We start from the raw sequence: 12,975 nt of genomic DNA on the forward strand, positions 1-12,975 counted from the left end.
GTATATATATATATAAAAATACATGATTCATACAAAATTTCTTTCCATGGATCCAGTTTCTTTATACGTGAGACATTTACGGATTGTTCCTTTATATCGTTAAGTTATTATCGTTCTTTAGATGTTACTGTATCTTTAGCTGTATTTTATTCTCATCGTCAGACATTTCTCTCTTTAGGCATTCGTGCGAAACATACTATCCGTAATCTATTTACTCTTGAACTTACATATCCACACGTGTAGGATCCTTTACACGAACGATTTTTTACAAAATTTATCGATGATCTGCGATCATGGCGAGAAGCAACCGCTAGAAAAGCGGACGCGAAGAAATGTACATATATATATCAGTAGTGAGTCAAAGTCGAAGACTTTCCGGTAGTACTCAAAATTCTTCAAGTCAGTTACACATAGAAGAAAAAGAACACCGATACCTCTTCGACGTTTGCACGCATGGACCAGTCCGATTCGAGGCACGCAATCGACCCACTTTGTCGCACGTTTTCTTTGATTTCCATATCAAACCCTGGCGAAACGGAATTACTTTTTAAGCGGTCACTCGTCGATCCGCTTACTTATTCGCTGACCTATTGTCTCGTAATCTATCACTAATCTATGTGCTTTTGTAAAACAAACGAGAAATTATTTCGCAAACGTGTATCCACGAAATGCTCCCTCCAGATCGACAGATATTTCGTGGCTTTTCAGAGAGAGAGAGAGAGAGAGAGAGAGAGAGAGAGAGATAGAGAGAATCTCCAGGAATATCCATCAGTATTATACGATCAGCCGAAGATTAATTACCGCAATCGAGGAAACTCTTCGAAGTTTCGTTACATTAATTACACCGACGCCTCTTGTCGGCTAGGACATAATTATAAGATTATTTTAAATCTACGTATATCAGCGAGAGAAGACTCGATGGCGCAATTGGGATTCTCGCGTTTTCACGGACGTGGCCACGAGGTTGGGCTCTCAATTGCGGAGAAGAGTCTTCCTCGAGAAACGTTCTATATATTTACACGATCTCTGTGTGTGCTCGTATATAAAAGGAGCCTCTTGTTTTATTTAAGAAACGTTTCCACGTGTACTTGAGTAACGAACCGACGCGTAGAATGAAGACTAATCGAATGAGCGAACCGAACCGGAAGGCACAGTCGCTGTTGTCAACGAGCGAATTATCCGCAGCAACCATACACGCCATATGTTGTACCATGCGATTACTGACTGTTTCGAATCTCGAGAGAACATGGCCGGTGCTCGCCGCACTGCACATCGTACATACTCGAAGAATTCTAGATTTTCCGATCTTGCGAACCGTGAACGGTGAAAGCAAAGCGAATGGATACGAGAGATAAGAGAGTATGCGAGATATAGGAAGAGAGGACAAAAAGAGAAGATTATATTATATAGGAACCATAAAGAGAAAATATATATGAAAAAAAGAAAAGATAAAGACGTGTAGATACTCTAGATACGTAGTGATCAGAGAGTTTGAAATTTGCGCATAAACATTGAGGAAGAAAATCAACAGAAATATACATATTATATAGTTGAAGTGAATTTAATCAACCTTATTCTGTACGTGATGTACGTGGATGAATAAAATCTTTATTTTTTGGCCTGCATCGTTTTTATATGCTGTACCTGCGATCCACTCACGTTACCGCATCCCTTTGGAACTAAATCGGTTTATGTATAATTGAAATTCTCGTTCGTTTCCGTTTTCTTCTTTTTCTGTACTTTTATTATCCGGATTCGAGACAGGATCGAAAGGATTACTATATTTCTCCATGTTTTCCTTTTCCATCGATCGATGCACGATTTTCTTGTTATCTTCGACACAGTAGCAAATCGAGTCAAGCATTGTACAAAATAAGGTTGACTAAAGGAGGATAACGCGTTCTAATTGTATTAGAACTAAGTAGATGTTTCATATCAACGTAGTAAAGCTTCGGATCCGAGTTAAAATTGTTTCGTTTCGATCGTACGGCTTCGTTCAGATCCATATCGATCCACTTCGAGTTTCGCATGTCCTTCCATCTGGTTCTCTGTCAATGCCAATAACGTCCAGCAAAACGTGCGTTCAGAACCATTTCCTCTCTTGGTCGAATCAAACGCTGTTAATTTCTGAATTATCCAGGATCGAAGAACAATGATGTAGCGGGTCTACAAATTATTTCATACGAAAATAAACATTCATGCAACAATTCGTCTTTCTCTTTGCAATAATTTCAACATGACTAAATGTACCATGACCGATTATACGGTGAAGAAATATATATAATATATATTAAAAAATTACCAAAAATCCTGAGGTGACCAAAGCGGTAACGTCGAGTGCGAAATATTAATCAGAGATTAAAGAGATTTTAATCACATGTGGAAACGGGCCTTTAGATTACGGCACATTTAAAGTTAAACGAGTTAGTGTCACACGATCAGGAAATATAAAATGAAGGAATACAAAGGTACGTGGAAACGATCCGGCGTTTCAGCGCGTAGGGGAATTATTTTAGGTATATAGGTTGTAGAGAAGAGGCGCGGAAATTTGCATCGCAGAGGGAATTATACAGAAAGAGGCGCGAAAATCTGAAAGCAGCGATGCGTCTCGTAACGAAGTTAAAATTTCCATACGTCACGCTTTGTTAGTAACGCGTTTAGCGTATTTTATTGGGCCGATGTGAAAATGGGAAGAGGAAATACAAAGCGAACGACCGTCGAAAAACGGATCAGCAGCACAAAGCTGCATCAAGAACGAATATCACGAGCCATTTATCCGTCGCGCTTTTGTCTATTTCCGACAATGATTCCCCGTGACGAAAAGACCACGTTATCTCATCTCCTCTCTCTCTCTTTCTCTCTCCTCGTTAATCGAGTTCAACCGGACGCTGAAAAAAGTAAAACAGTGAAAAATGAGGAAAAAGTAGAAAAAAAAGAAAAAATGGATAAAAAGAGGGCGATATAATTCACCTCTGATTTCTTCTTTGAACCATGTCGATCTAAAATCGCTATTTGACCGGTGTTCTTCGTTTTTCAGACGAAATCAATTTCTTCCACCCTCGAACGGCTCTCCAATCGATACCTTGAAACGTTTTCCTAATAACGAGCGCAAAAAGACGAAAGAAAAATGTCGATGACTGCGAAACGTTGTCGATCCGGTTCCAATGGAATATTTTAATGGATTGTTTGGGCTCGCCGCCGTTAAGGCGGTCCCGATAACATCGACCTTCTTTCCCTTCTCCTTTCCTTCCTCATTCTTGCTTTATTTTATTCTTGTTCTTTTCGGAATCGATAGTTAAACACGACCAGCCCTGACCTAAAATAATTTTCAGTTATTTCGTCGTGCTCCAATTACCGGTAGGAACAGCGAGTTCCGTCGACGCGGAACCATTGTTTAGAACGCTAGATTCGAATGTTTCCAACGACGTGGTAGAGCCGACGGTTAATGCGATTCCTCCTTGTTTAACTCTTTTTCCCCCTCTCTCCAACCTCCTTTGCCCCCACCACTTTTTTCATGTCCGTCAGTTACCCTTTACGCGAGCGAACAGCTTGCGCGTTTCCAGTCACAAGCTTGACAGATTGCCATCGATCCGCGTAATTAACTGCCCTGAGAACGGATCGTGAGCACTGCCAATTTGCATAATTGGGTCGGCGTTGTTAAAACGTTATTTACGCGGCTTCATAAATTCGACCGAGCCCTTCCGCGATTAACGCGCCACTCGTACAAATCGCTTGGCCGTGCCACGCAACGGAGAAATATACGAAGGGTCCGCTACGCTCGATTAATCGGGAAGCAACAAGGTCTTCGCGTCTATGCTATGTACGTACGTCAATGCATCGAGTCGAAATCGTCGCAACGTAACAACCGTTTTGGTGTCACAAAGTCGTATATCATGATAGTACGATATTGCGGTATTTTTTCCGTGGTACACGGCTCTTTACGTTTATAAATAACGCCGTGAGTTTGGTTACACATCCATCTCGCGATTAAATCACACTGGAGTCACGGGACTCGCGCTCCCCTCTGCCAGGCGCCGACCAATCGGGTTCAAGGTCTGGCTGTTGGAGCGCCAGTTACAAGCGTATTGAGAGCAATTTCGTAGCAGCAATTATTCGCAACGGCTTTCGGCGGTACTCCCGGTTCCGAGGCGGCGCTTCCGTACAAATGGAAATACACGGTTTCGAGCACGCCACTCATTCCCCGCATAAACTCGCGAATATTTACACGGCTGCCACTCGTCCGGCAGGATCAGGACAACAAATGCTCTCGCGCGGTTGAAAAGAGAAGCTCGGCGTAAAGTGGTAAGCGGGAAAATAAGATTTCGCTGGCGTTTCATTAACTCGACCTACATATACACGCACGTTTCTGTTGTTTTGTGTGCGTGTTCTCCGCAGAAGGAGAGGATAACCCCGCGAATTGACCAGTGAGATTCGGTTGCTTCGTTTTCGAGGCTATGTTTACGTTCGTTCGATACATCGTCGTTTTGTCGCGCGTCGATCGATATAGGTTAGGTTAGAAGCGTAAATGTCAACGGAGGGGACGGGGAAAATCGAGTGAATTTTCGATCTCGGGCCGCGCGACAGGCTTCACCTTTGCTATTTCGAGAGTTTTATTCGATGATCGCATGCTCGCGGCTGTGTCGATAGGTGGACAGGGTATCGCGTGGATCTGGCGCCGCGCGTTAATCGGCGTTTCGCGAGGGCCAGCCGAATTTGTCGACGCTACTGGAGTGACGGCTGACGTGGACGCGATATAAACGCGGTTTCGTTATCCGCCGTTTCGCTATGGCCTACGAACGAATTCGCGATGGCCTACGAACGAATTCGCGATGGCTTTAATGAGCTGACGTCACTGTTTCTACCTTGTGGCGTACTTTCGAATGGTAAATACAGTTCTCGGCTTGGCCCATATTCAACAAGCATAGCGACAAAGATTTTCGACACTACTCACACACGCTTATGCACGCGCTATAGTCGTAGGACAAGGATAGAACGAGTAACTGTAGAAAGGGTCAAGACAAATGGACTGGGTGAGTCACGCAATGTGACGTATCGAAATAATTCGTAAAATATTCATCGACGCAATGTTTCGTATAAAAGTACGGTTTTGAAGGGTACAGTTAGTAGTATAATCGGTTTTATCTTGTTTTGCTTTTCCGTCGACAGATGGAGGTCATTTGAATTGTTTTTAATCATTCGTACTTCAAGGATTTTTTAACTTGATTAACCGGTAATTCCACTACACTTTAGCTGTGAGAGGGCTTCTGAAACCAAATGTTTCGTATCGAAAATATCGACGAATTTATTCATATAGTAACCTCGCTCGCGTTTACATCTTTGTTGATGAAAATAAAATACATTGACAAATTGCAGGTTATTAATGTTTCCGTAGTGGCGCCAGCGGAGTGTGAGGTTAGGTAATGCTCAGAATTTATCTTTGAAATTCACCTAAGTTATTATTTATTTTCAATTTATTTTTAAATTAATTTCTCTTTTTCAGTTGCACCACTCGTCCTGAAATATCCCGTACATCCCCCTCATTTAAGATTAATAATTACTGGAATATTCTCGAAACAAATTTTATTTTAAAAGGTATTCAGAGTGTCTTGCATTATACGTACATTTTCCATGATACGATTCAATCTTTCCTCGCGAATGAATTTTACTATTTATTTTCAATTTCTTTTTACATTAATTTCCTTTTCAGATGCACCACGCACCCAGAAATACCCTGTGCATTTTCCTCGTTTAAAATTAATGTCTCCTAGGATATTCTCAGAATAAGATTTATTTCAAAAGGTTAATTCAATATTCTCAGTCTCTTTGTTCAAATATTTTACCATATATCTTCCATTCATTTTTACATTAATTCCCATTTTCCAGTCGTACAACGCCTCCTGAAACATCCTGTATTTCTGCTGCCCCGTCGAGATGTATTCAGTGCTAACGACGAACGGAAAACTGATTCGCCAGGCGTTTACCTAACGCGTTGGAACGCGATCAGTTGGTAATCGAAGCTCGGCTACCTTTCAATCGATCCCGATTGTCCGAGGGATTAAGCGGATAGTCGTGCGGGAACAATGATTCCTCCGTGGCAAAAGAGGGCGAGGAATTTTATCCCGTGGCAAGGCATTCGCGGAGGGGTGGTATGCTCGGTGGAAAAAAAGCCATTATTTACAACCTCGTCGCTGGGCTGATAAAGTTTCCGCGAGGAACAAAAGGAACGCACTCCGTAGTTTCGCTGTGGCTCGTCGAACACGCTCGCAACGTTTGAATATCGAGAGCTTGCGCGTTGCGACCACAAGCTTACAGGCTTTGATAGCGGAGGCTGTGGTGATGGGACGAAGGAGAAGTAAGACCGAGAGCAGAAGCAAGATAGGAAGGGCAGAAGGTAAGGAGTGGGTGGTATTCGAAATGGAGATAGGAAAGGGCAGAGAGGAGAGAAACGGGAGGAGGAAGGTGTAGAAAGAGGACGAAGAGGAGGAATAATAGAAGAGAAAATGTAAATAGAGAATGGAAACAGACAAATGGCCAATTTCGAAAAGGAGACTGACGAACGGTGGGAAAGGGGCTGGGGTGAAATTGAAGAAGGATAGCGGAGGAGAAAGAGAAGGGGCGAGAAGCAGAGAGAGAGGGAGAAATAGAATGGGGAGGGGGCGGCGAAGCGAGAGAGAGAGAGGTAGGGAGGGAGAGAAAGAGAGGCGGCACGGTGGTTGAGTCTGGTCCGACAGTCCGCGTGTTACCCCCAGCCGTAAAGCAGGGCCGCGTTTTCTCGACTTCCGGTTATCCCGTACCCGCCAGCCGAGACGCAGAAACCGTTTCGAACGGTTCCGGGAGATACGCGAACCGCGCTTCGATCATTCGTTCCCGCGGACATCTAGTGAACCGGAAGTGACACTCGAACCAGTGAAATCGGGAGGAAATAATCTTTGTCGAAGCTGACACCTTGCTGGATTTTATACAGGTAAGATAATCAGTTGTTTTCTTTTCCGTCCTTCCTTTCACTTCATTTCACTTTTTTTTTTTTTTCTTTTAAGTGGATGGTATGAAGATAACATGGTGAGCTCGAAGGATGAAAATTGATATTTGGGTTAATGGTTTGACGATGTTGTTCGTGGCTGTTAAGTAAATTGAATGTTCGAAGTTGACATGGAAGGTTTTTTTAAATATTTTACGGTAGGTCGTATAAAAGGAAATTTAACATTTGAAATTTTGAATACGGAATTAAAAGTTTTTTTTTTTTTTTAAAAGTCGGTTGACGAATTTTTTGCGTCGACTCGTTTGCAGGTTTTTTTACGACGTCGTACAGAAACGATATTGCGAAGCTAACTGCAAAGTGCAAGGCTAGAAAAGTTGCCGCACAAACGTTCGTACTTGCAGCAGTTTGCTTCCATTAACGAGCCTGTTAACGAGCTGAGCCAGCACCAGCGACGCCATATAATTGTTTACATGTAACTTTCGATGTTTCGGAAGTAGCTTCAATGACGTTCTCCGTGTTACCGCGGAGCATCAAACTTCGCAACGGTTTTACGACACGTTCTACGACGCGGAATAGAAAAATATGTTACCCTTGAAACGACCACATGTTTCCGAAGCATCTTGCTCGGTGTATTGTATTCTGGGAATATCGATTCAGCTCTACATAATTCTTGAAACCTCGATTTTTGTATATTTCTTCGAATAACTAATCGATTTCGATCGAAATCTCGACGAAATTCATGAGTATCGATTCGTTAGGGGTTTAACCTTCGAATTTGTCTGTGTTAGACACGTAGATCGTTCTAAACGAAGACAGACAGTCGATTCTAAAAATACTCGACGCTCTGTTCCCGATCATTTCGAGAAATCGATTTCGCTCTAGATTTAAAAAAACTCTGTAATTTTAGAAGGACCACAAGAGTTCAATCTTGGAATTTATTTTAGACGAAATATATTTGGAATTTTGCATGGATTTAAATAATTCGAGGAATCGATTTGGACCAATATTTGAACCAGATTCACAGACATCCATTGGAAGCTAAAATTTTGAGGAAGTCCACGGATATAGATTCATCAGGGGTTCAACCTGTCCACTGACAGATCATTCTATTCGAAGATACTGAAAAATTTATGTGGCTATATTTTGAGGAACGGATTGCAGTTAAAATCTTGAAAAAATCCACCGATATAGATTCACCTGGAACTCAACTGAACTGCATCATCTTGATTGCCTTAACCAATCAATCGTAGTTAGGATTTGAAAGGAGCCTTCGTATCTACCTACAAATAAATCCACAGGAAGACACTCTGACTGTTTCGTGGAATCGATGGCACTTAAAGTTGCCACAACATTCACGAATGTAGATTTTCTAAGAGTTTCACCCTCGAGCGTATTTCGAGATAGACGAAGATACTCTAGGCTAAAAATATTCGAAATTTTACGACGGTTCGATTAACTCGAGGGCGCTGGCGCCTGGAACTTTTTCAATTCGAAACACATCCCGATCGGTGCGTTCTGGTTCGGAACGGAAGAAGCGACTGGCAGTTTCCGCTACAAGGAATCTCTTTCCGTTTGCAAAAGTTAGCCCGGCGGCCGCTGAAAGTTCGTCGAGATGCACGTTTCCGAAGACGGGCGATACACTTTTGGCGACACGGTCGAACCTCGGCAACTCTATCGTGAACTTGGGTGAAACAGTGGCGCCCTCCTCTCGACTCTCGTAAAAGGAAAGCGACAAGTTGCGAGCGGTTTTCCCCGTCTTTTCTGGATCTATGGTTTCACGCTCGATTCAGCTTGGCCGGTTCGTTTACATTATTCTTTCCGCCGCCGTACCAGAGGCCTCGATCACGTACTCCATTGACTGGAAAATGTGATCTCGCATCGGCCCTGAATATTTTTATCCCGATGCAAAAAATAATCGGCGAATATATCACCTCGCTAGCTGTCGCACCTATGAATAAACTATGCCGACACGTCTGCCGTCATTTTCATAAATCCTGACGAACGATCGGCCACCTCTTATCGTGCCGAGCGATATCAGCGTAAGCCCTGCTCGAAATTGTTCAATACAGATTGGTCAGGCCCGCAAATCTCTATGAACGGCTGATCGACCTATTCCCTTAGCCATCTCGATGATGCATACCCTCGACACCGGTACCACGAACCATCGTTTCCACTTCTACGGCCCATCCAAAGTTGCGTTTTAAACTTCTCCAACGACCAAGCAACGAAGATGAACAGTCTGACCCACGTAAGACCGATCCGTCTTTGGTCAGGTTAGAGAGTGGCTCGGATTTACGATCTCCAGGTTCTCTAGGTTTCTCATCTTTTGGTCCAAGGGAGAAACTCGTTTGGTATTTAGACATGGTCTCCTTATGTTGATTAATTCAGATACTTACGAGAGAAGTAAGCAAGAAGGAAGAAGCTTCCAAGTTTGACTAGTACATTTGTACCTAATAAATGTGATTTTCTCTGTTTTTTAGAGTAACGTAACGTAAAGAGAATCGCAAGATTAATCGCAGTTTGTCAGGAAAGCGTGTAGGATTGAATTGAAATCATAATGAAGATGATAGTCGTACCACGTAGGTATTATCACTTTATTCTTTATCTAACTGATATCACGAGTTTGATATCACTTTCAACTTGTCATCGAGAAGGTAGAAATTAGTGTGAGTTTTCTATATTCTCAGGATAGCTCGTTACGTTGGTCACATGGTCGATCCAGAGGAATTATTTAACGAGCAGCTAAGGTCGCGATAAAAGGCAACGTCGATGATGGAGTCGGAGTATAGACGAGGAGGTCCCGTTCCGTTTGAAATGTAAATTTCAGGGTTGGGCGTAAAAACGGAAGGAAACGCAGGGCAGGGCGTTGTTAAGTTGATCACGCTCGTTGTAGATAAATAAGATAGATAGAGACAGAGATCTGCCCGCAACTAAAGCGTACATGCAAGTGGTCGTTCCAAGACTGTGGTCGATTATCTCGCCGATCTACACTCGATGATAACTCGTTTTATTATTTTTCCTCTTCCTCTTTTCCACAGAGCAGAGTTCCCGATTCCTCCCCGATCGATGCGATTGTGCGTTTCGCCGCGACGAAGAAATGCGCATAAATTAGAAATCCCACGGTGGAAACAGCTTGGAAGTAATCCAGATTAAACCGAGGCTTCTGTAAAGGCGATTTAGTAGACTCCCAGATCGCTCCTTACGATACGAGAATGACTTAATTCGTGCGTAACCTTGGCTTTTATAAATCTCGCTTTATCTACATCTGCGTTCAAGCGAGGAACTTATTCTGGATTTCTTTGTGCCACTTAAAGCGTGATACACGCTATCACGATGATACACACGACTGAGCACGAACTTCATTTCCGTGATTCGTAACAGAATACGATCTAAGGGGTTGTTTGAGAGCGAAGGATGCATGCATTCGATGAAATCTCCTCCGATTTAAACGCAGTCTCCATTGGAAAGGATCGAAAGTGTCTTCTTCATCTTTTCCTTTATGGTCGTTATCGTGCTGAAGAGTTTTCTAACCGAGAAGAACAAAACGATTCCATCTCGGTGACACCCTCGCTGGCAAACGATTCCGTGTCACGCACAGCGCCATCGAATTCCCAGTTGGCCGGACGATGCTATCTCCAAGATTAGCGTCGCGATTATTCGAGGCTAGTTCAGGATCCCCAAGAAAAGAATCCAGTATCAAGAATTTCGAAGAGTTCTTCATTTCGACATGAAAATGTTCGTCAACCGATTTATTATTGCTCGCGTAATCACAATAATTGGTACTGTAGAGAGCTCAGAAGAAGTCGATTAGCTGTGACTAGGTGTAACCAATCAGTAGATCGACCTGTTTGCATGCATATGTAAAAATCGGTATACACGAATTTTCTTTATTGGTCACACAATCATTGCTACTAACTTAGAACGTATAGGTTATGTCTGACAAAGCAAGAAAGATACCCTTGTCTATTGACCATCTCTGTCTTTTTCTGGTTTAGCAAATAATGTGTGACAAAAACGAGTGATTTGTATTTAAAAAAGACACTCTTGCCTATGTCTGTCTTCCTCTGAGCTCTTTGTAGTAGGTAGCGTGTGATAAAGGAAACGAACTGCATGTATCTATGAGCGACTGGCTTCGTCCGAGCTTCCTATAGCACGTTGCCCATCACATGGAAACAATAATGAATCGAATTTAATTAGACTGTAAGTTGATCGACGATGCAAATGTGTTCGAAGAATTCCTTGTTTGTGCAAGGGAAGTTACTGATTGCGAGCAATAGCGTTAATGCCGGACAAAGCAAGAGAGCGTCACAGGGATAAAAGGGGCGCGTTATCTGAAACGGTGCGACGATCGTAACACCAGAGACACAGTCACAGGTGCCCGAGATACGAGAGGACGTAGAGCACATTTGGCAAAGCCATTCTTATCAGCGGCTGCTTTTTAACCGTGTACTTTAATTCATTGCGGTCGAAGGTTTAGCTGAAACTGGCAATGAAACAGTAAAAGGCGACGCCTCTGTTATCGAGATTTTCGTTCTCCTAACAACCCGAAAGAGGATCAAATTATGCTCTAAACAGACTGTCTCTCGAGCTTCTCAACTCCGTTTAACAGTCACAGCAAAATCCGAGCTTTTTAACACAGTAAGGAACGTTAATTAACGCTGATTTAACTCTGATTTAACACTGATTACTCGTCACAGTAGCTACCCAACGTCTGACGATCACTGGGATTTTAATCGCTCGTTAAAATCTCCCATTGATTCGCAGCTCTGGCAAAGCAAAGCACTTCCGCATTGTTTCGTGCTTCAAAGTGCATTCGAGGGTTGATTCGCGATTCTTTGAAACTTCTCACTTCGGGAATTCGAATATGAAAAGATTGGTTCAACGTATAAAACACGAAGAAGAAGAGAAAGTGGTAGATAAAACGATTTTCTGGTTTCCACAGATCGTGAAGGAAGAAAAGGATGCAGAGGTGGAAGAGGGACTCACAGGGGCCGGTCGACTGATCCACCCTGCCGACATTGGCGGCGGAGTGGGAGCTTTATCTGGACACGAACGAACCCTCGTTCGAGATTGGCGGGCTTTAGAGAGCTAGGGAGTTCCGCGGGACCCGGCAAATGTGGCTCTGTGCACGGTGAGCCGGGGTTACGGGGGCCGCGGGGCCCGTGGCGGTGGGGGTAGATCCCGCGGCGAGGCAAGCGTGAGGCTACCCCTGAGTCCTCGCACTCTGTGCGCCCCTGGGGCCGGAGGTGGCGCACATGTGCACGCACAGGGCACTGGACCCGGCGCTACTGCGACCGCGGCGACCGGGCCTCCTGGACCCGGAAACAATCCTGGCACCGAGGAAGGATCCGGTCTTCCCGACGAGCCAATGGTGACTATTCTTCCCGCAATTCTACAGGCTGACCTACTCGCTAGCTAACTCAAAGGCAACACCGTCTGAGCAGAGACTTTTTAGAATTTTGTACAAAAAGTGTGTCGCATATTTAGGGCATTGTATGAAGTTCTTTACTTAAACGTGGAATTATTATATAGCGAAATTAGTTTTATCCTATTTATTTCATAGCACAATCTCATGAGTGTCTATTATAGCTAAGTAAATGTGGAGAGTTAATATCGATTCGCTTTACTAGTATTCGGTCAAATTGAACAAGCGTGTACGTCATATATCTTGCAACCCAATTAATGGGAAATCAAAGTTTGTTTGAAATTGTGACTCGCGGCGTTTTCTCCTATACCGTCGATGAAAAATTCCATATCGCAACGTTTGCTGTAGATTGAAAAATTGAAAAAGCTAGAGAATTTTGATTCTAGAATCAGTTGAGGATTTAGTACAGGTACAAGTAAGAAAATGATTCGAAATTAGTAGACATTGGTCAGGAACTAGGGTTACTGCTGCGAGGTTTAGGTGCTGCCTTTGAATCTATTAGCGAGTGAATCGACCTGCCTATCGTTATACAGCACTGAAGTTATACCTTGTTTCATTATAGTCGCGTAAT

At 43.2% G+C, this 12,975-nt stretch overlaps 1 protein-coding gene across 2 annotated transcripts in view; it reads left to right on the forward strand.

Moving 5' to 3' along the window:
* The first annotated feature begins 6,751 nt into the window (after window positions 1-6,751).
* The window catches only part of LOC108548960 (endothelin-converting enzyme-like 1), a 193,008-nt gene continuing 186,784 nt past the window's right edge, over window positions 6,752-12,975 (forward strand). For both annotated transcript variants that reach the window (XM_017902120.1, XM_017902121.1), the window contains exons 1-2: window positions 6,752-6,964; window positions 11,922-12,350. In XM_017902120.1, coding sequence (XP_017757609.1) covers window positions 12,348-12,350 — 3 coding nt within the window. In that variant the 5' untranslated portion in view covers window positions 6,752-6,964; window positions 11,922-12,347. The remainder of the gene's footprint in view (window positions 6,965-11,921; window positions 12,351-12,975) is intronic.

The sequence above is a fragment of the Eufriesea mexicana genome, unplaced genomic scaffold, assembly GCF_001483705.2.
Source record: "Eufriesea mexicana isolate 0111107269 unplaced genomic scaffold, ASM148370v2 scaffold1653, whole genome shotgun sequence".
NCBI lineage: Eukaryota > Metazoa > Arthropoda > Insecta > Hymenoptera > Apidae > Eufriesea > Eufriesea mexicana.